This window comes from Macrobrachium nipponense, chromosome 41 (genome assembly GCF_015104395.2).
Source record: "Macrobrachium nipponense isolate FS-2020 chromosome 41, ASM1510439v2, whole genome shotgun sequence".
Lineage (NCBI taxonomy): Eukaryota > Metazoa > Arthropoda > Malacostraca > Decapoda > Palaemonidae > Macrobrachium > Macrobrachium nipponense.
Window position 1 is genome coordinate 42,101,126 of NC_061102.1, and position 26,882 is coordinate 42,128,007.

The 26,882-nt window shown below is 39.5% G+C and overlaps 1 protein-coding gene across 1 annotated transcript in view; it reads left to right on the forward strand.

Annotated features, from left to right (window-relative positions):
* Positions 1-12,174: 12,174 nt before the first annotated feature.
* The window catches only part of LOC135212731 (ras-related protein Rab-10-like), a 69,296-nt gene continuing 54,588 nt past the window's right edge, over positions 12,175-26,882 (forward strand). Inside the window, exon 1 of the mRNA XM_064246436.1 lies at positions 12,175-12,426. Coding sequence (XP_064102506.1) covers positions 12,300-12,426 — 127 coding nt within the window. The 5' untranslated portion in view covers positions 12,175-12,299. The remainder of the gene's footprint in view (positions 12,427-26,882) is intronic.

Genomic DNA, 26,882 nt, shown 5'->3' on the forward strand with positions numbered 1-26,882 from the left:
AATACTGTTCTCCGGTGTGGATGTCTGCTTCTGCCTGGTATCTATCTCTTTTAGCGCGATTGGTTCGTGGTGGTAGGTTCCTGTTTCCTAATAATATCAGTTATGACTTGGACCATCGACGGATGGTCTCTGGTTAATTTTTCTTAAGTTGTATTTTACACTCACAGTTGATCATTGATCCCCTCTCCCTGCCGAGAGCAACCAGGTTCGCTGAACAGCTGCACCGATAAGCAGTAAATGTGGCTCGCTGTCTAACTCTCAGTTCCAGAGGTCCTTTATACCTAACACCGTCGGACTGTGGAACAGTCTCCCTGAGGATGTCGTGCAAATAAAACTTCAGAAATTCAAGCAGAGATACAAAGCATTACTACCCTAGTGCAATTCTCCTTGTATTTTCATCATTTATTTACATTTTTATTTATTTATTTACTAAATTGTCAATTTATCTTTTTCTAATAACTGATCTCTTTCTGTATTTTTCTTTGCCTTCTGTTACTTCTTTCGAATGAACACCGTATTCTTTGGAAGCTTGAATTTCAAGTCGATGGCCACTGTGGGCTTCTTCCTTATGAATAGGGTTCATCTTCTGAATAATAATAATAATATCAAAATTACGTATTATGAGTATTATTGCATCCAACACCAGCGAATGGACTTCACAAAGACGTAAAAGATGAGTATTATACAGAACTGCAACATTTTATATATCAAATACCAGAAAGGAATATGAAAATTATTGCGAAAGAGAGGCCTTGGAGGGACTGCAAACGAAATGAGATGAATGTTGTTAGTTTATGTGCTGCAAATGATGTCATTGGGGTTCTCTTTTTCCAACGAAGGACGCACACAAATGCACTTTATCATCTCCGGATGTCATTCATAGAAACTAAAAGATCGCACTAGTGTTCAGAGAGAGAGGAGAGAGAGAGAGAGAGAGAGAGAAGAGAGAGAGAGAGAGAGGAGAGGAGACGAGAGAGAGAGAGAGAGAGAGAGAGAGAGAGAGAGAGAGAGAGAGAGAGAGAGAGAGATAAGGCATTACTGAAGAGAAGAGCAGATGTCGGCATTGATCACCATTGCAACACTAAAACTGAAAATAAAATCACCCAAGGAAAAAGTTGAAAAATATCTGGGTTTGTTACAGTAAAGCTTCTCGAGAGTCTTTCAATTTAATGTCGAAATAGATTTGCAGTTACAGAAACCATATGTGAGGAGGGGCAAATAATAAGTAAAGATCAGTTTAACATGAATGTATGTGACTAATCTGCTGGAGAGGAAGTGATTGGATTTTGGGTAACAAGACAGCTGAGGCCTGGGATACAATAAATGGTAAACCAAAAACCTTGTCATTTCTGCTTTTGACGACATCCCGAGTGAGTAGGCGGAAGTGTCGTTTTTAAAACACTCGAGATCATTTTAGGAATATCATTGTAACGAGTTTTGCGAGTCATAAGACTGGATGCATCTGAAGGTCCCATGCAAAGAATATCATGAAACTCAGCAGGGAAATTTTGGATCCAAGATTAAAGCAACATAGATATCATGTAAGGTGTGACATGGTCAATGAATTGTTTACTCATATCAATAATAGCTAACACGGTGCTGATTAGATAAGATTTAAAGAAATTATGTACCGTAGAGACTTTTGTGAAGAAATTGTATAGAATCGTTCATTGTTGAAAAAAATGCCTGCGATAAAGATTTGTATAGATTAAATAAAAAATTAGGGTATTACTGGTGCCATTACGTCAGTGTTTTGTTGTCTTTATCTCACTACGAAGTCTTCTTGTGACTTCTGATTTCCCCAGCACTTGCACCGGAAATCCTTTAAGATGTATCAGTGCGTGGAAGAGACTGTTAGCATTATTTACATACTCCCGTGATTTGAAATATTTAAGTACAAAAGTAAAACGGAATGATCTGATTTCACAAGGCCCATCTCGTGGAACAGCATATTTGGGGCCGTATTGTACCTTTTCTGATAAAAAATGAATTTGTCTTTAAATTCTTTATTGTTTGAGCACGAGAAAAGTTAGACAGAATGGAAAATGACATTAGACCATGGGGTCTAATTTAAGTTTACAATTTTCAATACTGAGAAAGATAGAAGTTACTATGTCTGACAAAAAAGATGGTAACAATCTCATACTTTAATCCCAAGATGTCTAACAACTACGAAAGCAATTTTGAGCTCCGTAGGTTGCTTAATAAACTTGTTTTTATTGTTCTTGTCCTTGTTGTAGTAAGAATAACCTGGCCTTATGCCAGCAAGTGCTCATACCCCCTTGAAAAGCATGTAACATAAGTGGCAGCGATGAAATTCAGACATATCGGATGTGTGGGGGAGGGGGAGGCGATGAGGTATGCCAAGGGAAATGTTGGGGAAGGGGGGGCGGGGGCGGGGAGTGTTTGTCATGCTGGAGGGGAAGGAAGGAAACGTCGTACGTCAGGCGCTTGATGCTTCTCAGGAGACATTAAATACGATGCTGGCTTTCCGTGAAAGAACAAAACATAAATAAAGCCTTGGATATTTGTTTATCATTATATTTTTTAAGTCTCTGTTGTTTTAAAATATGACCAATCTATGGGGAAGGGCGACCAGGTTAAGACAAACCTACTTTTTTTAAATTATGACAGCATTAGAAGTTGGCTGTCTGTATCATGATTAATCCTTATCATCATCATCAGTATTTCCTACGAAGTGCACTTAGTGATAAAGGTGTGAATATTATTCACTGGTACTGAATTAGAGAGAGTCAGGAGGAACATAGCCAAGTTGAAATCAAAATTTTAATAATGTTTAAAAAACTCCAATTTGAGTTCAGCTAAGTTCAAGGTTTAGTCCTTGAGTTTAGTTCATCTTTACAAAAATTAGGTTGACAAGCAGAGCACTGCCGGTCTTTCGGCCGCTCAGAGCTTCAGACAGTTGAAATGATTGGGCAGCAAAAATGAAATATCTATTTATACATACTACATATATATATATATATATATATATATATATATATATATATATATATATATATGTGTGTGTGTGTGTGTGTGTGTGTGTGTGTGTATGCGCGTGTGTGTGTGTGTGTATGCACGTGCGTGTGTGTGTATGCGCGCGCGCGTGTGTGTGTGTGTGTATTTCCCTAGTTGATGAAAAGAAGACTTGGAAAAGGGCGCCAACAGACATTTGCTTTAAAGGATGAAAATGGAAATTTCATCAACAAAAGAGATGGGATGATAAAAACTGCTGAGGATTTCTATACAATGCTGTACAATAGTGATATAGAAAATAACTTTGTCAATGGAAATAATGAAACACCTGAGCCAGTACCTAAAGTAACAGTAGGAGAGTTAAAGAAAGGATTAAAAGGCTTGAAAAGAAACAAAGCAGCAGGAGAAGACGGCCTAACAATTGATTTAATAATAGATGGAGGTGATTTCATAATAGTAAAACTCGCTTAGCTTTACACAAAATGTTTGCAAGAATGCCCAATACCTACAGCTTGGAAAAACTTTATCATTATATTAATTCACAAAAAGGGAGACTCAAAAGACCTGAAAAATTACCGCCCAATAAGTTTACCCTCAGTAACATATAAAATAAATATAAAGATCATGTTAGGCCGAATAGAAAGACAGCTAGATTTTCATCAACCAAGAGATCAGGCAGGTTTCAGAAGCGGGTATTCAACAACTGACCATATCCATGTAATGAACCAGCTAAAGGAAGAGTCAACAGAGTATGACAAACCACTATGTATGGCATTTGTAGACTATGAGAAAGCTTTTGATTCTGTCAAAACCTTAGCAGTAATGAAAGCCCTTCAAAAGTAGGGAATAGATGAATCTTATGTTATTACACTTGAAGCAATCCTAAAACTACATAAAGACAACGAGAAATTTTCAATTGAAAAAGGAGTTAGACAGGGAGGCCCCATCTCCTAAATTATTCACAGCGTGCCTAGAAGTTTTTAAGAATTTAGACTGAGAAAATGCGGGAATTAACATTAATGGGGAATACCTTTACAACTTGAGATTTGCAGATGACGTAGTTCTACTCAGTGAATCAGGAGAGGAATTACAAAAGATGATAGAAGATTTGAATAGAGAAAGCAGAAATGTAGGACTGAAAATGAATAAGAGTAAAACTAAGATATGTTCAATGAAAATGCAGAGACAACAAATAAGGGTTATGGACGAACCTCTAGAGATTTTTAATGAATATACGTATTTAGGACAGACGGTAAGTGCTTCCCTAAGAAATGAGACCGAAAGTAAAGTAAGGATAAGTATGGGATGGAGAGCATTTGGTAAACAAAATGCGATTATGAAAAGTAAAATGCCACTTTCTCTAAAAAGAAAAGTATTCAATCAGATGGTCCTACTAGTATTAACTTATGGATCAGAAACTTGGGAACCTTACTAAAGCCTAAGAACATAAGGTAGTTACAACTCAAAGAGTTATGGATAGAATAATGATGGGAATAACTCTAAGAGACAGAAAAAGAGCAACATGGATACGAGAGCAAACTAAAGTAGAGGATAATCTTACAACATGTAAGAAAAAAAATGGACGTGGGCAGGACATATAATTAGAATGTCAGATAATAGATGAACGAAAAGAATAACAGAATGGGTCTCTAGATACTGCAAACGAAGCAGAGGAAGGAAGAGTACATGATGGATTGACGAGCTAAGAACATTTGCGGCTATAGACTGGCATAGAAAGACCATAAACAGACGAGAGTGGAAGAACATGTCTGAGGCCTTTGTCCTGCAGTGGACTAGCAACGGCTGATGATGATGGTGATATATGTGTGTGTGTATGTGTATGTATGTGCGTGTGTGTGTGTGTAAATAAATTCTTCTGTTAAAACAGGATCCGTCTCAGGTACAAAAGGCCCACTAAAACACTTTGGTTTAAAACTAAGAAGTATATTTCGGTGGACTGACTTCCACCCTTATCAATCACTGAATGACAGAAGTAGTTGCACTGGCAAAATATATAGTGGGAGATATGCCCTTAGGTGATGCCTGGGGTCACTGCCAAGCCAACATTGGTTCTGTTAATTGCCTTAATCTGTTTCATTGTCAATATGGTCAGAGTCCCAGGCTCCATTAGAAAGGTTGATCCTATTATCTTGTTGTTTTATCAGTGAAGATTCCACCATCTGAAATTTGTATCGACAGCTGCTCTTGTATAAAATTCGGGACAAGTTCCAATCCATGGTATGGTTAGGGTTATTTATATAATGGAAAATTGCCGAATTATTTTGTCCATATCTAACTGAACGTTCAAGAGAGATTTTCCTGTATGTCCATAGTATGACTTATCACAGTCCCTACGGGGATCTCAGAAACTCCTACGTCTTTACAAACTGGTTTCTGCTGGACGTTGATGAATGTCAGTTGGTGGAATCTTCACTGATAAAACAACAAGGCAATGATGAAGTGGATTAAGACAATTAGCATATATTTACTTCAGAAGTAGAGAACAATAATACTTTAGCTTTCCTTGACGTGTTCGTAAGTTAACACAGCGATAACACTTTTTCAACATCAGTTTACAGAAACCAACATTTACAGGACTCACAACTAAATTTTCTTCATTCATCTTTATAGTTTATAAACGCAATTTAGTCTGTACACTTGTGACCCGTGCCTTTAACATTTGTTCAAATTATTTTAGTCTTCATTCAGAATTTCAGTTTATAAAAGAAATGCTTCAAAAAAACGGTTTTAATAATGCTTTCATAGATACATATGTTGGTAAACAGCTAGAAAAGTTATTGTTCCCGAAAGTTTCCATTTTAAAAGCCAATAAAGCAGTACTGTATTTTACCATGTTTTTCTATGGTAATAAGAGTTTTTCTGTTAAAAATAGACTACTAAAACTTTTAAGAAAATTTTATCCTCAAGTTAATGTTAGGGTAGTGTTCAAGCCTAAGTATACTATTGGTGGTTTGTTTAAGAACAAAGACATCGTATCCCCAGAACTACAGTCTCATGTTGTATATAAATACGATTGCAATTTCTGTAATGCAATTTACGTGGGGAAAACAAAGCGCCAAGCACGTGTACGATGGTTTGAACACTTTGGAAAATCAGTTAGGACAAACAGGCTTTTAGCAAATCACCATTCAGTGCCATACGGGATCACGCAGAAAATAGTGATCACCCTCTAAAGTTAGATTCATTTTCCATTCTCTCTAGTCGAGTGGCCCTCATGGAGCTGGCAATAGTAGAAAGTCTCTACACTTTAAAGTTGAAACCTTCCCTCAGTAACAACGAGAGGTCCACGGAGATGCTGTGTTTTTAAATTTTTAGTGTGTATGTTTGTATGCCTTCATGATGCAGGTATTTATTTATTTTTTCTAATATTGCTTCCTTTCCCTTTTTTATGCCTGTACATTACTTTTTTTTATTATATATACAATGTAACCTTTGTGTAACATTTCTTCATTCTAATGATCGATCGTAATTTAGTGATTTTTAATTTTTTTCTTTCTGTGATTTTGTATAGACCTGATGATGGAGACAGTTACTCCGAAACCGGCAGTCATAAGAAAATAAAGGATGTTTTATGTACAAGTGCTGGTTTTACTCTTTCTATCAAGACTCCGTTTTCCAAGGGATAGATCAGTTGCAGATATATATATATATATATATATATATATATATATATATATATATATATTGATTTATTTATTTATTTATTGTAAACGTATGCATGTTTGTATGTATGATGTATATATATATATATATATATATATATATATATATATATATATATATATATATATATACATACATACAAACATGCATACGTTTACAATAAATAAATAAATAAATAGATGTAAAATAAAATGATACCACCGGTCCTTGTATTTTTAATTGTTTATGAGTAAGCTATGATGAATTTCGTCTTAAAGTATCACTTACCCGTATAACAAGGAATCTTAGTTACATATTCGTGAAGATATATTTCTTTAAATGTACGTATAACAATCTTTTAAATTAGTGTTATTGAGTAACTGCGAAATGATTAAATCAACCCCATTAACTTTATAAAGTACAATGCATTCTGACAAGAAGACGAAGCTTTACAAAGGTCTCCTCCTCTCGTGAGGTCTGTATCGAGCGATGACGTCATCAATGACGTCATGAAAATGTCACGGTTTCACATCTCATCACGGGACCTTGAGAAGTGACTCATTGCCTTGCGGTGTGTGTGTATGTGTATGTGTGAGTGTACCCAAAATGTTCACAGGGACTTAGTTCACGCTCAGGCCCAAGGCATTATAAGGGCTATTGAGCCTTTCATTTGAAGGCATACAGCAATGTCCTTTTACAGTAATGGTCGGTTTCTTTCTGTTTTTTTTTTTTTTTTTTTTTATCTTGTGAGAAGTTTCCTTGATAGGAGACTAAAAGGTACGCTTGACCAATAACTAGCAAAGAGAAGGGACTTAGAAAATATTAAAGGTTAGGTTAGAACTGAATAAGGAAATGGACGAGTCAGTCCTGGAAACAAAAAAGTTCAACACTGAAAGAAAATTAGCATAATCTCATTATCTTCAAATCTCAAACGTTGACACTTACACCTGACAGTCACAGGACATTGTTTAAACGTTCAAATTAAAAAAAAAAAAGTCTCTCTCTCTCTCTCTCTCTCTCTCCTCTCTCTCTCTCTCTCTCTCTCTCTCTCTCATATACGTGATATATATAGTATATGTGTGTGTGAGTAATGATAACCCCTTACAATATCGTTTTTTTTAGAATACTTTTTGAGGTTTGCAATGTGTGCGTCTATAACTCATACCTTATCAGTGACCCTCCACAAAATAAAAGTTATCAGCTCGATGGCTTTATCTTATTCTGTACGGTATAAACAATTAAGAGAAGCACTCTGACATATATTCTTTCAAAAGAGTAGTAAATAAAGTACCGTCACGTCACATATAGATCTGTAATCTTTATTTATTTTTTGTTTTGTTTGGAGGCAGAGAATATGCAAGCAAGTCCCCCTTAACGAGAGCACACACTCAATAAAGAAAAACAAAAAACGTAGAACACAAAAGCTTAACTGGTCGCCTTTATCCTTCATACTTTGCTGGCCTTTATTCCGTAACATGGCTCCTTCCATTGATTCATTTGTGTGGAATGGTGACTCATAATCAGCATGGAAGCTGAGCAACCCCGGTTGGTAGCCAAAGGTCGTAAACCGATCGAAAGTAGGGAACCAGATCCACGTCTAGTGTTGAGGGCGCTTTCTGCCTTTCTCAATTCTGATTTAATACGTAAACCGAATGTAAACCAATTATAACTGACAAAAGTGACTAAAGAAAAACTTCTCATCACTTAGACATGCGTTTCACACAACAATGTAAGCGATTCTAAATATACAGTTAGACAACCTTGTTTATATTTAAGAAACATTTAAAAAATATGAGCATCCAAAAGAACCAGTTTTCATAAAATTATAAACTGCAGTGGAATTATTTGACGATGACTTAAAGGAAATGACAGACCAAGGATGACATTCTCAGGAAGAATCCCATCTATCGTAATACTATGTAGAAAAAGAAAAGCTGGGTCTTACATGATTTATGGGGTAATTAAAGAAAAAATAGAGGGGTCTCATATCATTAACTTTACTCTTTGTAAAATAGATCCAAGCCCTATGGTATTAAACTAGTAGGCTCCGTGTAGCCTACTAGCCTTGAAACCAACAGAAGTTAGAGCATTCATAATATATTCCTAGTACAATGAGTCTGAACTGTCTCTAGCCTACATAGCTACAGATTGAGCACGTTTAACCCAAAGTCTGATTACACAGAGAGCTTTGAAAGAAGGTACCTAGACATACTATATTCCAAAAGCTAACACCTCGGGGATTTCACAAGGTTATGACACAGGAAACAAAGCAATAATCCAAAGAAATATTAAGAATAGAAGCCCCAAGGTACCCTGGTCTGAGTATCATGAGAGAACAGTAACAGAAGGATTGTGTTGATGAGATGTAAATATAGATAGTTGGCTGATTTAGATTAAGATGGCTTCCTGCCACCACGAAACTTTCCTTGAATGAATGTGTAAAATGTTGAAGGGTATAAGATGTTTTGTTTGGATCTGTGGACTCCATCCAGCCAACATAGAGATAAAATTCGGTGACAGTGGATGAGATGTCACAAACGAAAGTAAACTTCATTCTGATTAACTGCTTCTCTCTGTCGGTTTGGAGTTAGTGTAGTGTACATGAATGCGAGAATGCGTCTAAGCGCCTAACTTAACTTTTCTTTCTTTGTTATTTTCCTCTTTCTGTTTTTATGTTTTTTCGCATATAGACTACCTACTTTGCAAGCCAAATGTTTTTCAGGTTTCTTTGTTTCATTCTGAATACTAATACTTCTAACAATTATTAATAATATCAAGGTTAATGGAATGGAGAATAAATTCCACATTAATTTTGTTGTTTGGATATTATCAAAATAAAAAGTGAGCTTAGAGAGACAATACCAAAATGAAGGATCTTGATTATGTGTTAACAAAAGGGCGTGTTAATAATAGTACTAAGCTATAGAGTGTTAATAATAGTACTAATGGGAGTGTTAATAATAATAGTAAAGTGAGGGAATCCTGTAAGAAAAAAGAACACATGGTTATGAAAGTATAAAGGAAAGTATCCTGAGAATATTAATCCTTCAACACAAACAGAATTTGAACCACGTGACCTCATAATGCAGAGAATCAAGATGTGTGTGTTGCAACAGGTGTATCTGACTCTCATCAAATTAAGAGGCTTTAGTGAGATAATATATATATATATATATATATATATATATATATATATATATATATATATATATTAGAAAACATAAAAGACTGATTCCTGAACACGGAAAGGGCGAATTTTATTCTTTCGACACATCCCTCCGATGATTGTTACTCCCCCCTTTCTGTGACCTGTCAGTGGTCACGTTCTGTATGAAGTTTGAATGTTTGAAACAGGTAGGCTTACCTGTAAAGTAGACGGTTTAAATTCTAAAGGTGGCTTCTGTACTCGAGGACAATACATCCAGCTCCATTAATCGGTAGGTTCTTGTATTGCTTGTGCTTTAGATAATTCAGTGTTGACCATCGTTGTTATTTTGTATTTCTGAAGAGGGAAATTTTCTACATTATGATTCCAGATAGATTATCTAAAAATCTTAAACAGATTGCTAGCCATGTAAAAACTATTCCATAGTCTAATCTTTTGCCGGGCGCCTCTCTCTCTCTCTCTCTCTCTCTCTTCCCTTCCTTTCCCCCTTTCTCTCTCTCTCTCTCTCTCTCTCTATCTCTCTCTCTCTCTCCTCTCTTCTCTCTCTCTTTAAAAAAAATTCATAGCAGGATTTTCAAAAGAAATACATAGCCATTAAGCAGGGCATAAAAAACGATTTTTTTTATAATTAAACTTTTCAGCAGCAAAATTTGTATACCTTTGCAAGACAATCATAGTGAGCAATGTCTGTGTTCTTCTTGTGTGAAGTTTTAAAGCTATAAATCCATTCTCGAGGTTGTTTTACATGAAATGCAAAACTCTGTTAGGAATCAAACCATTAGAATTCATATTTAGTTTTATTTTGTTTTGAATCTAAACTCTAGATAAGGTCTCGTGATTAAGATCCAGACCCTTGCAGAAATTTCATATTTTTTGCATTAAAGGTAGTTGGAGATATATCAAAATGTCTTGAAAAATAAAATTTTTAAAAACTTATAAACATACATACGTATATAAACACATATATAAATAAATAAATTATATATATGTATATATATATATATATATATATATATATATATATATATATATATATATATATATATATAATCTGTACTTCTCCCATATTGTTCGTGAAACCAAAACAGTAACTGGAAAAATCTTGATTAAAGCAGCTGTTGTCTAATGCATATCCTTTTGGAGTAGATTTTGCATGAGTCGAGCATGCTTTCATTTATAGATTTAAAGAACACACTAAAGTACTTTATTTTGAGGGAAGAATCTCCAGTCAAAAACATCCGGCTCCTGTGAGGTTATACTTCCTCCAACAAGTGTCAGTGAGAATGACGTCATAGATCAAGATGATCTAAGGTATTTTATAGCATCATTAATTTGACCAAAAAATATGAAATGCGAAAGTAAATGAGTAGGTCAGCCTATTTCGTTGTGGAATAATTTCATTGAACTACCAACATTTGAGTCTAGAGAGCCAATTGAGCGAAAAAAAAATCACAATATCGTTAGGTGATCTAGAAGCTGGCAACAATCAGACCACACCTCTAAAAGTTACCAGAGACTTCATTTATCGTAAATAAAGTTGGTCATTTCATTTCATTTAGTATTGAACCATTAAAATGTTAACAGCATAAAGGAATAAATAATACACATTTACTGTACTGCATGACTTTCAAGCTGTTTAGAGACAGTTCATGGCCAGATGACTGCTGTCAGTTGTGGTCAAAATTTTGCGATTGTTATCAGCTAAGATTTTAGACTTCAACCATATTTGGAGACTGGATGTATCCATTGCGTTACTATGTCCATTTAGGTGATGCCAGAATTACTAATTATTTAATTTGTAAAGATTCCTCAAGTGTAACATGCGTAATTGATCAAATCAATGTCATTTAAAGTCATGAGAGTACGCTCGAATGATGTTTAGTGACGTCATCTACAACTATCCAATCAAATAAAACCTCGACTTTATTTTCTGTTTTTATTTATGGATGTGATAAAGACACCGCATGTCCTATGTTTTGTTGTATATAATAATTGTAGATTATCGTATTTAAGTAACCAATCATTATTAGCTTTGCTAAAAAAACAAAACCAAGATGTCCGGGCAAAAATCGGGAAATGTAACTCTCTTCGTTGTAAACACAAAATGTATATTCATTTTAGATCCAAGACCTGTAGCAGAATAAAATGTAAATTATCAGAATTTGAACTCATAATAATAAATTTTACCAATTTCGTGAAGATGGTGGGACCCAAAATATGACAAGTTAATTTGCACATAGTTATCTCTCTATTACGTAATGAATTTTATCATGTTGGAAATAAAGTGAGGTGTTCACATTTCAATCGGCTTATACGTTACACGTCATTCTCGAATGCTCTTCAGTGACTATTATGACTCATTGACCGAACGCTGGGAAGAGACGAAACAAGTTGAGATAACTTTAACGAAAATCCAGCGGGTGGGTCTGAGGATAGTTTTCGTTGGGTGACGAAGTCGACGTTTCATAGCTCCTAAGTGTTATTGTGGAAAATGGCTAAGAAGACTTATGATTTGTTATTTAAACTCCTTTTAATAGGTGATTCTGGTGTTGGAAAGACATGTATACTCTTCAGATTTTCAGATGACGCTTTCAATACCACCTTTATATCCACAATAGGTAAGAATGGCCGAGTTTTGCTAGGTACCGTTGAGTAACCTGAGGTGCTGATATTTCAAGGTAGTCCAGTATACCTACTAGGCTACCCTTCCCCAAACACACGTTACTATCAAAAGCAAATGCAAATTACACTCTACTTGTAGTTATGGAATTGTGTTATGTTAAGTTACATCAGCGTGACCTCTTTGCACTTTGCTGATGGCCGTTGGTAGCCGCTGTAGCCGACCGAGACCAACTTGAGATCGGCTAACTTGGGTTGGCCTAGGAGTAGTAATCGCAGCCTAGCCTAAGCTAGGGGTAACCTAGCTTAGGTTAGCCTGGGTCCTGACGTCAGTATATTATAGTTCTAAAGTAAGGTGACGTTAAGCTTTGGTAATGAAGAGCATAGGGTAAATAACTGTAGGGTCCAGAGTGGACCATGTTTGGTCAGCGTGTACAATCCCCAAAAAAGTACATTAGGGTAGATCATCACAGCAGGCCACGCAGGCCACCTACCATCAATGCAAGCCACCCTCCGAAAAAGTACATTATAACGCGTCCTGACACCCGAGATGGGCATCAGTCGCGACTTGTTGTTGGTGAGAAACGGAGCTAAAGACCTCTACTCTCCTTTCGAAGTAAGTATTTTCCCCAAAGTTAGAAATTAAGGCCAAATTTTAAGATTTAAACAGATTTAAACAGAGGGTACTGAAAACGGTCTCAAACGTAGTGCAAATCGTCACCAAAAACAGGTTCGAACCCATTTTTAACTTACAACTCGAGGTATTTAGAAGATTGACGCCATCTCGATGTTTACGGAGTAGCTTGTGTCAATAAACTAACCATTTCCTGTGATAAATCCGCACACCACTTGTACCCACAGACGCTGGAGCACTTTTATCACAACAATCGAAACACGATTTCTCATCAACAACAAGCCAGGCGTAAACAGCTGTTGGGGTAGAAGATGACGAGAAGCGTGCTCTTGGCTAATTTTTAAATAAGTAGTAAAACATCAATATTTTACATATTTATGATGATTAATTTGAAAATATTCGTTATTGAAAAAGTAACTCGACTCTGACTCAAATTTAAGTAATTATTTTTCTGAATTAGAACGTTCTTTCAAGTTCTGTATTATGACGTCACGACATCTTGACTTTCGTACCTATTGTAAATAATTGCTATACTCAACTGTCATTGCAGAACAGTTTACCAGTTATTCATGCAGATTGTTATCAGCTATACATGTAATTGTTATAATCGTAATGCGCATATATATCTTTATTATTTACTTTTGGATATATGAAGATGTTTTACTGCTGGATTATCGCCGTAGTGTGACGCAATCGTTTTCGGTCCATGGGCCTCTAGTCTGTTTTCGCACCATAAGAAATTATGGGGCCGAATTTGCAATGACCAGAAAGTCGTTAAAAGAGGAAAGTTAGCATTGAGGGGCATATGTTTTGACTGAGAAAAATAAAAATTTATTCAATAGCTAGCTTTTAAAAAATACTTGGTTATAAAACTTGATTGACAACTAAGCAGCATGTCTACTATGGGTTTCAGAGACAGTGCAAGCAGGTTTTTGGGCAATACCTATTTCTGTAACGAACACTCTTAACAGAACGAGATTTTGCTATAGTGCATTACACCCAGTGCCGTAATTTATAAGGGTACGTGAATCACTAATCGTAAAGAATAACGACACTTGTCCTTGTACCAAGAGACAAAAACTCCATTATGCAGAAATGGATACGAACACGCGTATAAAGCTCCACCTACCCTCTCCCCCCCCCCCCCCCCCCCCCCATCCCTTTTCTTCTTCGTTCCTCCGCCTTCCTTTCTCTCTCTCTCTCTCTCTCTCTGTTGCCATTCGGTATTGTGTTGACCCTCCAAACTGGGTATAAGACTACACACAAAAACGTTGAAATTGGTGAAATTAGGCTATGTATTGGAAGTATATACATAAATATTAAAGCAATTTTATCATTATTGCATTACTATGACAACTAGAATTCATGGAAACAGTTTATAACCTGTTAAGCGTCACCCACGTAATAATACGTTTACCGCGATCTACTCGGTAGCGCCTTCAACGGGATATTACGTTCAAGACTTTAACTGTGCTTGTCAAGTCGTCAGCCCCGTAATAATACGTTTACTCGCATAGAAAGTGTAGGAACATCATTTGGTAACACTCTCAGCACATGGGAAACTTATTTCCAGCCTGGCAACTCTTTCCTGGTGGTCGCTTATGCTAGAAAACTGCCTGTCCCTGTTGGTTTTCTTTCAATACGCTTCGGGCGTTTATCGAGACAAATTGGATTTCGCGTCTTTCACAATGAATGTCCCAAAGAGGAGGCATATTTCTTTAGGTGAGATCAATCAAATACTAGATGAGGAGTGTGATATTGATAACCTATTTGATGATGAGAGCTCTAGTTCTGAATCCTCCAGTGATGATACAAACTTTTCTTCCAATTGCGGGAGTGAAGATGACTTTTCTTTGCCGAGTGACTGGACTCCGAGAGAGAGAGAGAGAGAGAGAGAGAATTTCCAACAGTTAATTACAGTATGAATAACAAGCATAAAAATCAATATTAACTTTGAAAAACTATCATCAGTGCTATGATCCCTGATTACAAAAAAAGCGTGACGGTACGTTAGCAGCGAGCTCATCAGGGGCGGACGCTTAACAGGATAATGGAACGGCGTATGTGTGAAGCCTCCACTAATGTGGCAACGATGATTTTGCCATTCTTAGCATGCAAACATTAAAGGTTACATTTATTTCTGGCATACGATTATTTAAGAAATTCAAAATACTAATAAAGACTGAAATCAATGAAAAGTGCTAGCAAAAACAAAAAAGCAAAAAAAAAAAAAAAAAAAAACGTAGTCGTTTCCTCTATGCACTTTTCCGTATTCGTTCCTCTATGGTTTTCACGGCAGCCAGATGTACGAAAACGTTAGAAACATTTGATTTTATCTACGTTAGAAATATCTGTAATTTTTCGGGTAATTTGGTTGCAAAAAAGGGATAATATACATGAATTAAATCAAAATTTTTAAATAACAATGTAAATTTAAACTAAATAACGAGTAAAGTAAACAGTTTAGGGAATAAAAACTTTGCAGTTTCGGTCGTCTGTCGTCGTCTGCTGTTTGTAATTGTGTTTATGGCGCGCGCGCTTAGAAACCAGGAACAGCAACGGGTTTAAAGTGCAATGTGGAGTGAACTGAGACCAAAATGTGTATAATAACAATCAAATAAGCACTGTGGAGTTTCAGTTGTGATGGCAGTAAGGATAAAAACTGCCGATTACAAGGTAAGAATGAATTCAGTTCCAACCATAACCCCGGGAATAACAAGTTTCATACTTTCACTAATATAGGCAACAAAATGTTGTTTTATTGTGCTGATTACAACTGCAATCTTGAGTAAGATCAATAAACGTTACATACATACGCTAACATTGTTCAAATGAGTGCTGGGAAGGCTGGGGAAAGATGGTGTCCGTCACTGATGAGAACCGTCCATGAAAAACGTAGCCGCCATATTGGATTTCAAAACTGCCTTGAAAACATATTTTACGAAGAGCTCACATGCTTATTTTAGTTCGTATGGGGCTTTCATATATCACAATATGTTGACGAAACTTCAGTCTTTTAAATGGTATGCTTAGAGTTGCAATTGTATTCATGTTTCACCAATTAAATATCGAGTGAATAAGACCCGTCTACCGTGATGAGGGTTGGCCTGTACTGATGTTTCCCCCTATAACGCATCCTGACATCGGAGATGGGCATCAGTCGTGACTTGTTGTTGGTGAAGTATTTTCTCCAAAGTTAGAAATTAAGGCCAAATTTTAAGATTTAAACAGAGGGTAGTGAAATAGTGGTACAAGGCAGTCCAAATCTCACCAAAACGCGACAACTCGAAAGATTTAGAAGATTGACGCCATCTTGATGTTTTGATGGAGTCGCTTGTGTCAATAAACTTCCCATTTCCTGTGATAAATCCGCACACCCACTTGCACCCACAGACGCTTGGGCACTTTCATCACAACAATCGGAATACGGTCCTTAACTGACTTGTTTGTTAGTAAACAACTGTTTTGGTAGAAGACAACGAAGCGTGCACTTGGATAATTTTTTTAAATAAATAGTAAAAACATCAATGTTTTACATTTTTATGCATGACACTTACCTGGCAGGTATATATATAGCTTATCCTCTTGACGCACTGGCAGAATTTCAAAACTCGCGGCAACCGCTAGTACACTGGTAGTTCAGGTGATGGCCACCCCGCTCCCGTGGCGCTGGTACTTGGAACTATTCCCGTTTTCCTCAGATTTTCTCTGCCAGCCGAACCGGCAACATCGTTGTTGGTTCTCTGTTGGAATTTCCTGCTCGTTATCTGACTTTTGGATATTGGTATCGTATTCACGAAGTTAGAGTGGCAATCGCAATTGGTTTGGATTTTGTCTAGTATGTCTGATTCAGGAAGTATGTTTAGAGTTTGTGTGAAAGAAGGGTGTAAGGTGAGACTGCCGAAATCATCGGTAGATCCACATACTATTTGTAAGAAGTGTCGTGAGTTTGTATGTACGTGGGACAATAGGTGCAATGAATGTCAGTGTCTGAATGAGAAAGAGTGGAAGGCTCTTATGAAGTATGTGGAGAGATTGGAAAAAGATCGGGTTAGAAGATCTGTATCTAGGAGTGAAAGATCGGGATCTTCGAGTAAACCTTTGGATGATTCTTTGCATGTGTCTTCTCCAGCTCATTCACATGGTACGAATGTAGCCACCTTTTCCCCAGGTTTCTCCTGCTCCAGTTGCTGTATCTGAGGATACTACTGATCCACAAATTAGTGAAAGTGTTCGCTGCCCTTGCGTCCATGGAGACCAAATTAAACGTTTAACGGACAAAGTGGAAGTGTTTGGTGACAGTGTTGTGGAGGGGCGCCTGATCGTCTCTCTCGTGCTCCTAGACCTAGACCTCTGTCAAGCTCCCAGACCAAGGAGAAGGCATGTCGACAGTCGAAGGGAGGCGAGAGGGGTTGACTTGCGATCAGTCGTCCCTTCAGGCAGTCCTGTTGATACGTCCCAGGCTGCTGCAGTACGCCATAGGAAAGGCGATACTGGGAAGTGCCGTTATTCTTCGGATAGTTCGGCCTCGGGAAGGAGTAGGCGGTTCGCTGAGGTATCGCGTCCTCTCAAGAGGTCATCTGTCCGTCCTCTTCACAGGAGGAAAGGGCTTTCGACCAGGAAGGGTGGAGTAGCCCTGAGATTTTTTCATCGGAGGATGAAGAGATGATCCCTATCAAAAGGAAGAGGATTTCACGTCGGTTGGAAGTTCGCTCGCCGCCTCGTGAGCCCGGTGCGTCCTCGATCTCCTCATCATCAGGAGTCTCGTAAGGAGGCGGGAACGAAGGAGGTGCTGCGTGATATGCAGCAGAGATTGGCAGTAATTGTGCAATCATGGGAGAAGACCGAACAACCTTCGGTTAGACGTAAGGACTCGTCTCTCCCGGTTAAGTCCTCCAAGAGGACGCAGGACGTACAACGCGATCCAGGACGCAGTGCGTCCTGTAAGAAGGACGAAGTTCAGGACGCAGGACGCAAGAGGAGAAGTGATGGACGCAGGGTGGACGCATACGTTCAGGAGGACGCAGGACGCAGGCGGCAGCAAGTCAAAACATTGTCTCGACAAGGAAGAGAGGAGTTTTATAGGGAGTCAGTGCCGCATTCGCTTTCTAAACAGGATCTGCATAAGGACTCTGATTTGGAGAATCAGCAGGATCTTGGTTTTCAAGATATTTCTTCGCAGGAGGAAGAATTTGCGGAGAGTACGGAAGAGGACAAGACGGAAGCTCCTTCTTCGGACTACAAGCTAACAGAGTGCCTTCTTTCTCTGTTTGAAGGAGATTTTCAACCTTCAGGCCCGCCATCGCCTTTGTCGCAATTTTCGAAGACGAAGAAAGCCAAGAAAGCGTCGTTTTTGAAAATGACTTTTGTCCATTTCGGCCAAGAAAGCCCTTCAACGCGTAAATGAGTGGTTGAAGGAGAAGAAAGAGTCGGGGAAGACTTCTTTTGTATTTCCTCCGGCCAAGTTGGCTTCGAAGTCTGGTGTTTGGTATGCTACGGGGAAAGTCTTGGCCCTGGGAGTACCTGCCTCCTCCCAGGGAGACTTCTCCAACATAGTGGATAGCTCCGTAGACATGCTTTGCATTCAGCAAAGTGTGGTGGACTTCTTCGGAGTTCGACCATTTACTCAAAGGTATCTTTAGGACTTTTGAGGTGTTTAATTTTCTTGACTGGTCGTTGGGCGGGGCCCTGGCTCGGACTTCGGAGATGGAAGAGTCGTCAGTATCCGAGTTGTCGAGAAGCATCATGTCCTGGATAGATAAAGCCTTGAGAGATGGAGCTAATGAATTGGCTTCAATTTTCACAGCAGGCGTCTTGAAGAAAAAGACATCTCTTATGCTCGTTCGCTGCTAAAGGAGTGTCGAACGCGCAAAAGTCGGAGTTGATGTTCTCTCCTCTGTCAGGACAGCTCTTCCCTCAAGAGATCATTAAGGACATATCTCTCTCCCTCACTCAGAAGGCTACTCAAGATCTTCTTACGTCATCTGTGAGGAAGTTTTTACCTTCTAAGGTCATGAAGAAGACTACGAAAGATACGAAGACAGCACAGCAGCCCTTTCGGGGTAGGACTTTCTCTCGACCAGCATTTAGAGGGAAAAGAGTTCCAGCCAAAAGAGGTGCTAAAACTTCAACGAAACAATGAGTCAGAAGTCCTCCAGACTTGTGTAGGGGCCAGACTTTTGGACTTCTGGGAAGTCTGGCAAAACAAAGGAGCGGATCCTTGGTCCGTAAAGGTAGCGAAGGAAGGGTACAAGATCCCCTTTCTCAAGAAACCACCTCTCGCTACAGCTCCGAGAGCCCTAGGGGCTCATTACATCGATTTAGAGAAGAGAGAGGCTCTTTGGCATCAGGTCGTCACCATGATGGGAAAAAGAGCACAATCAAAACAGCAATGTCTGGAGGACACGAACGTAACATTGGATTTAACCCAGCAACTGGTCTGATGGTGAACCTGGAAAAGTCACGACTGATCCCATCTCAGGAAATAGTTTATTTGGGGATTCGGATATCCTCAGTGACTTTTCGGGCTTTTCCATCACCCGAAAGGCAGACCATGTGTATACGGAAAGTGCAAGAATTCCTATTGAAAGACCAATGCTCAGCGAGAGAGTGGATGAGCCTGCTGGGGACACTCTCTTCGTTAGAGCGGTTCATTTCACTAGGGAGACTTCACATGAGGCCCTTACAGTTCTTTCTGAACGAAGTCTGGCCAAGAAGATCGCAACCAGATTCCTTCCGGTTTCCAATTCCTCCAAAGATAAAGGAGGAACTAAAGTGGTGGCTAGTTCCGGAGAGGTTGTCAGAGGGTACGTCACTCCAGCAGAGGAACCCAGACCGGATTATTATTTTCCGACGCGTCAGACGCAGGCTGGGGGGCGACGCTGGGCCCTCGGGAGGAGTCAGGCCTTTGGAGCGAAGAAGAAAAGGCATGGCACATAAACAGGAAGGAACTGATGGCGATCTTCTTGGCTATGAAAGCGTTCAGACCGTGGATCAGCGGCAAAGTAGTGCAGATCAACGCGGACAATACCACAGCTCTGGCGTATATACGGAAACAAGGAGGAACCACTCGTTGTCACTTTGCAACCTGGCGAAGAGATTCTTCTTTGGTCGCAGAAAGAAAACGTCACCCTGCTCACCAGGTTCATTCAGGGAGAGAAGAACGTCAGGGCGGATCTGTTGAGCAGGGACGGACAAGTGCTTTCCACGGAGTGGATGTTGCATCTTCAAGTATGCCAGAGACTGTGGAAGCTCTGGGGCACTCCAGTAGTGGATCTTTTCGCTACCGCGGCGACGAAGAGGTTACCGAACTATTGTTCTCCAATCCCGGACCCTCTTGCAGTCGCAGTCGATGCCTTCCTACTAGATTGGACGGGGCTAGATGCGTACGCTTTTCCCCCGTTCAAGATTTTAGGAAAGGTAATGAAGAAATTCAGGGAAAGTCGAGGAACAAGGCTGACCCTGATAGCCCCATACTGGCCGGCTCAAACGTGGTTCACAGAGGTACTGGAATGGACAGTAGATTCCCCGAGAAGTCTACCCACGAGAGTAGATCTTCTCAAACAACCCCACTTCGACAGGTTCCACAAGAACACGCTCTGGGTCTGACTGCGTTCAGACTATCGAAAGACTTGTCAGAGCGAGGGGGTTTTCTAGAGAAGCAGCGAAGGCAGTTGCAAGAGCACGAAGACCATCGACTATCAAAGTGTACCAGTCGAAGTGACAACTTCCGTAGATGGTGCAAGAATCGGAAGATTTCTTCATCCAGTACCTCTGTGACTCAGATTGCAGATTTCCTGCTATACCTGAAGAAAGAACTAGGTTTGGCTAATCAGACGATTAGAGGCTATAAGTGTATGTTGTCGGCAGTGTTTAGACACAGAGGTTTAAACCTGTCCAATGACGCAGATCTTAGAGATCTCCTCAGATCGTTTGATACAAAGAAGGATCGACGGTGCAGAACCCCTTCTTGGAATTTGGACGTCGTTCTCAAATTCTTGGAGACGGATAAGTTCGAACCTATGGGCAGTGCGCCGTTGCGAGAACTAACTAAGAAAACTATTTTCTTAGTAGCCTTAGCTACAGCTAAAAGGATTAGCGAGCTGCAAGCTATTGACAAGCAAATAGGTTGGAAGCACAACAAAGCAGTTTGTTCTTTTCAACAGGAGTTCTTAGCAAAGAATGAGAATCCTTCGCATCCATGGCCAAGATCATTTGAGATTGAAGGACTGGCTGATCTGGTAGGTCAAGAACAAGAAAGGGTTCTTTGCCCAGTAAGAGCCTTACGGTTTTACGTAGAAAGAACAAGAAGCATTAGGGGAACTTCATGTTCTCTGTGGTGCTCTGTTAAAGATCCTACTAGACCTATGTCTAAAAACGCAATGGCTTTCTTTGTAAGAGAAGTCATTAAAGATGCTCATTTGCTTTGTCAAGAAGAAGCTTCGCTTCGGTTTAATTAAAGTTAAAGCTCATGAGGTGAGAGCAGTAGCTACGTCCTTAGCATTCAGGAAAAATTTAGCCCTCAAGGACATTATAGATTCAACGTATTGGAGGACAAACTCTGTGTTTTGCCTCGCATTACCTTAGAGACGTGAAGACAACTTTTGATAATTGTCAAACGTTAGGCCCGTATGTATCCTCAGGTACAGTACTGGGCAAAGGAGTTTCCACCCCATAACCTAATAACATGCTAGGTTTTATTTTAATTCATGGTTATAGTGGTTTTTTATGGTTGTATGAGTGGAGGTTAAAGACCCAACTCAGTTGGCTGGATTAGATTAGGGTGGTATTATATGTGTGTGTGGTTCAGGTGACTAACTTTCCTAGCATGAATGCCCGTGGTGAATGAGGGCTAGGGTTCTCTGTCAACGAATTGGTCACGTCCAGTTGTCAGGCCCTTATTGTTAGCTTTCTCACAAACCGGTCACGTCCTAGTTGAGAGCTACTAAGGTTTAGCAGGCTAAGAGGCAGGACCTACGAAGTCAGCTACCTTAGCAGGTAAGGAACATAATATATAGTTCTAAAAATTTGGTTAAATTTTTGAATTATGACGATGTTGCTGTCTATGACCCACCTCCAAATGTGTCAATCAGCTATATATATACCTGCCAGGTAAGTGTCATGCATAAAAATGGTATTGTTATGATACAATAAAGTTTTATGCATACTTACCTGGCAGGTTTATATATATAATTAAATTCCCACCCTCCTCCCCTCAGGAGACAGGGTTCAGAGAAAATCTGAGGAAAACGGGAATAGTTCCAAGTACCAGCGCCACGGGAGCGGGGTGGCCATCACCTGAACTACCAGTGTACTAGCGGTTGACGCGAGTTTTGAAAATTCTGCCAGTGCGTCAAGAGGATAAGCTATTATATTATACCTGCCAGGTAAGTATGCATAAAACTTTATTGTATCATACAATACCATATTTATGATGATTGATTTGAAAATATTCGTTGTTGTAAATGTAACTCGATTCTGATTCAAATTTAAGTAATTATTTTTTGGAATTAGAATGTTCGTTTAAGTCCTGTATTATGACGTCACGACATCTTGACTTTCGTACCTATTGTAAATAATTGCTTTACTCAACTTTCTTGCAGAACAGTTTACCAGTTATTCGTGCAGATTATCAGCTACCTATTCATGTAATTGTTATAATCGTAATGCGCATATATATCTTTATTACTTACTTTTTGGATATATGAAGATGTTTTACTGCCGGATTATCGCCGTAGTGTGATGCAATCGTTTTCGGTCCCTGGGCCTCTGTTTTCGCACCATAAGAAATTATGGGGTCGAATTTGCAATGACCAGAAAATCGTTAAAAGAGGAAAGTTAGCATTGAGGGGCATATGTTTTGATTGAGAAAAATACAAATTAATTCAATAGCTAGCTTGTAAAAAATACTTTATTACAAAAAACTTGATTGACAACTAAGCAGCATACCTACTATGGGTTTCAGCGACAGTGCAAGCACGTTTTTGGGCAATACCTATTTCTGTAACGAACACTCGTATCAGAACGAGTTTTTGCTATAGTGCATTACACCCAGTGCCGTAATTTATAAGGGTATCATGAATCACTAATAGTAAAGAATAACGACACTTGTCCTTGTACCAAGAGACAAAAACTCCATTATGCAGAAATGGATACGAACACGCGTAAAAAGCTCCACCTACCCTCTCCCCCCCCTCCACCGCCACCCCTTTCCTTCTTCGTTCCTTGGCCTTCCTCTCTCTCTCTCTCTCTCTCTCTCTCTCTCTTTCTGTTGTCATTCAGTATGTGTTGACCCTCCAAACTGGGTATAAGACTACACACAAAACGTTGAAATTGGTGAAATTGGGCTATGTATTGGAAGTATATATACATAAATATTAAAGCAATTTTATCATTATTGCATTACTATGACAACTAGAATTCATGGAAACAGTTTATAATAATGAATCGGCGTATGTGTGAAGCCTCCACTAATGTGGCAACGATGATTTTGCTATTCTTAGCATGCAAACATTAAAGGTTACATTTATTTCTGGCATACGGTTATTAAAGAAATTCAAAATATACTAATATAGACTGAAATCAATGAAAAGTGCTAGCAAAAACAAAAAAAAAACAAATTATATATAATCCACTTATCCGTAGTCGTTCCTCTATGGTTTTCGGCAGCCAGATGTACGAAAACGTTAGAAACATTGGATTGTATCTACTTTAGAAATATCTGTAATTTTTTGGGGTAATTTGGTTGCAAAAAAGGGATAATATACATGAATTAAATTAAAATTTTTAAATAACAAAGTAAAGTTGAACTATATAACGAGTAAAGTCAACAATTTAGGGAATAAAACTTTGCAGTTTCGTCGTCTGCTGCTCGTAACTGTGTTTGTGGCGCACGCGCTTAAGAACCAGGAACAGCAACTTGTTTAAAGTGCAATGTGGAGTGAATTGAGACCAAAATGTGTATAATAATAATCAAATAAGCACTGTGGAGTTTCAGTTGTGATGGCAGTAAGGATAAAAACTACCGATTACAAGGTAAAAATTAATTCAGTTCAAACCATGACCCCGGGAATAAAAAGTTTCATACTTTCAGTAATATAGGCAACAAAATGTTGTTTTATTGTGCTGATTACAACTGCAATCTTGAGTAAGATCAATAAACATTACATATGTACGTATACGCTAACATTGTTCAAATGAGTGCTGGGAAGGCTGGGAAAGATGGTGGTCGTCACTGATCAGAACCTGTACATCCACACGGTAGCCGCCATATTGGATTTCAAAACTGCCTTGAAAACATATTTTACGAAGAGCGTCACATGCTTATTTTAGTTCGTATGGGGCTTTCATATATCACATTATGCTGACAAAACTTCAATCTTTTGAATGGTATGCTTGGAGTTGTAATTGTATTCTTGTTTCACCATTTAAATATCGAGTGAATAAGACCTGTCCACCGTGATAAGGTTTGGTAGTCGCTGGTATTTCCCCCTATGTTCTCAAACATTTATTTCAAGTTCCAAGTGCGAGTCCATTGACAACTAGTTCTGAAGGGTACAGTGTCGAATGACCACCTGGCGGCCTCCTCTACCATAGCGAGACCACCTCCCCAAAAATTGGAAATTATAGCCTTAATTTTTGACTTAAGAGAAATAACTTACTTCAAGAGGAAAGTAGAGGTCTGGAGGTGTTGCTTTGACGGACGCTGGCTCTTGACTGATGCGTTACAGGATTTGTTAAAGTACTTTTTCAGGAAGGTGGTCGTGCTACATTAGAGGCCGGCCATACAGTAATTTACCCTATTTACCCAAATTTCATGTTTTTTTATTACTAACGTAATAATTCCCAGGTAGGCCTAGGCTTCTTTAGTATTCATTACACCTAAGATTACTACCATGCTCCTTTGGTTAATGTATCACCCATAATGGTGTAGCACTAGGGTAAACGACTGGACAGCGACTTGTTCAATCATATTTAATTGGTGAAACAACAATAGAATGAAATCTCTAAGCATACCATTTAAAAGATTTTAGTTTTAAATATTTAACTTCCCTGGTAGTTACATATATAAAGCTTTATCCCGCTGATTCGTTGCGCGCACGGCATAAATTCAAAATTTGCGGCTATCGAATTTTGAATTTCTGTGCTCCCTTTATCCAGGTACTTGGAACCATTCCCATTTGCCCTCAGAAATTCCCTGCCGTCGTTAGAGCAACACGTTGGAAATTCGCTCTACTTTGTTTGGGTTTGCTTCAACTACAAATTGGTGAAGTACCCATTGCTTGGTTTTTTGTTGATGGCTTTTGCTGATATTGGATTTTCCTTTATTTTTTTTCACACACGGATAAGATAGTCTTTGTTGCTTTCTGACTTGGACTATTTAACTTGTTTTCTGAATTTTCAAGATGGCTGACTCTGTTGTTAGAATGTGTGTGAAGGGGTGCAAGACCCGGCTTCCAAAAGCCGCTGTTGATCCCCACACAGTATGCAAGAATTGCAGAGAGCATGTGTGTACATTTGATAGCAGATGTAATGAGTGTGAAAGGTTGTCAGAGAGAGAGTGGAGACAATATGATCGTTATGTGAGGAGATTGGAGAAGGACAGAATTAGGAGAGCTAAATCTTCGAGTGTTCTGTCAACTAGATCTTCTGATAGTCAAGTCCTTTCTAACTTGTCTAACACTAATATTTCTGATCCTAGCCCTAAGGTAGTAGTACCAGAGCCACCTGCGGAGTCGGAGGTAAGTGAGCCTACTTTGAAAGATATCATGGCTGCTATTTCTGCCTTGGGTATGAAAGTGCAATCCCTTACTTAAGATAAGGAAGTGATGTTGGGGGCAGTGCGTGGTTTGCAGCGCAAGTTCGGGGACAGTGCTAGTGCAGTGGAGGGTGCGTCCGTTCGTGTCTGTCATGCTCCTAGCCCTAGACCTCTTCCATGCTCCCCAACCCCTGGGAGAAGGAACGTCGACAGGCTAAGGGAGGTGAGATATGTTGAACAGCGAGTGGACGTCCCCTCAAGCGATCCTGTTGACGCATCCCAGGACGCTCCCCCTCGCCGCAGGAAAGGCAAGATGAGGAAGTGTTCGTCATCCTCGGACGACGCAAGACCCAGACGTGGTTGGCGACAACCTCAAGAATCGAGACCTCTCAAGAGACGCAGGTCCCCCTTTACGTTCCAGCAACCCTCTTGTAGCAGTTAGAGCTCTCCAGAGAGATTCCTGTCGGAGGAGGACGACGCGTCCGCGCCTAAACAGAGGTGTAGGACGCATAGCTCTTCGGAGGAAGAAGACGTGCACATTACGTCAGTTCACGCTTCTCCCCCTCCCCCTCCCCTGGAATGGGAGGTGTCGCAAGGGGCGTCACCACCTCTTCGCCAGAAGACCCCAGCTAGAGTCTCCGAAGCTGTAGACGTACATGCAGTGCCATCTCCAGTTGTTCCCCAGCAGCTAGAGGCACCGCGAGCAGCGTGCTTGTCAGAGCTTCAGCAGTCCATTACGTCTCTGTTTGATGTTTACAAGCCGCAAGGACTAAGAGAGGAAGCACGCAAGAAGGAACCTAAGGACGTCAACAGACCCAGGAATAGGATAAGACCGGAGTTAGGACAGCGAGACGCTAACAGCCAGCAAGACGCGGACTCGCTGCAAGTTGCAGCGCTCATAGACGCTCCCTCGCAGAAAGCTGGACGCGTGACGGGAAGTGACAAGGATCGTGACGCTCCCTCCCAGCATGCTTGACGCAAGCAGGACGATGTGCGTGATTCCCCCACTCGTTCGACATCGGAAATCGCCAATCCTTTGGAAGAGATCTCGGAGGAGGAGACGC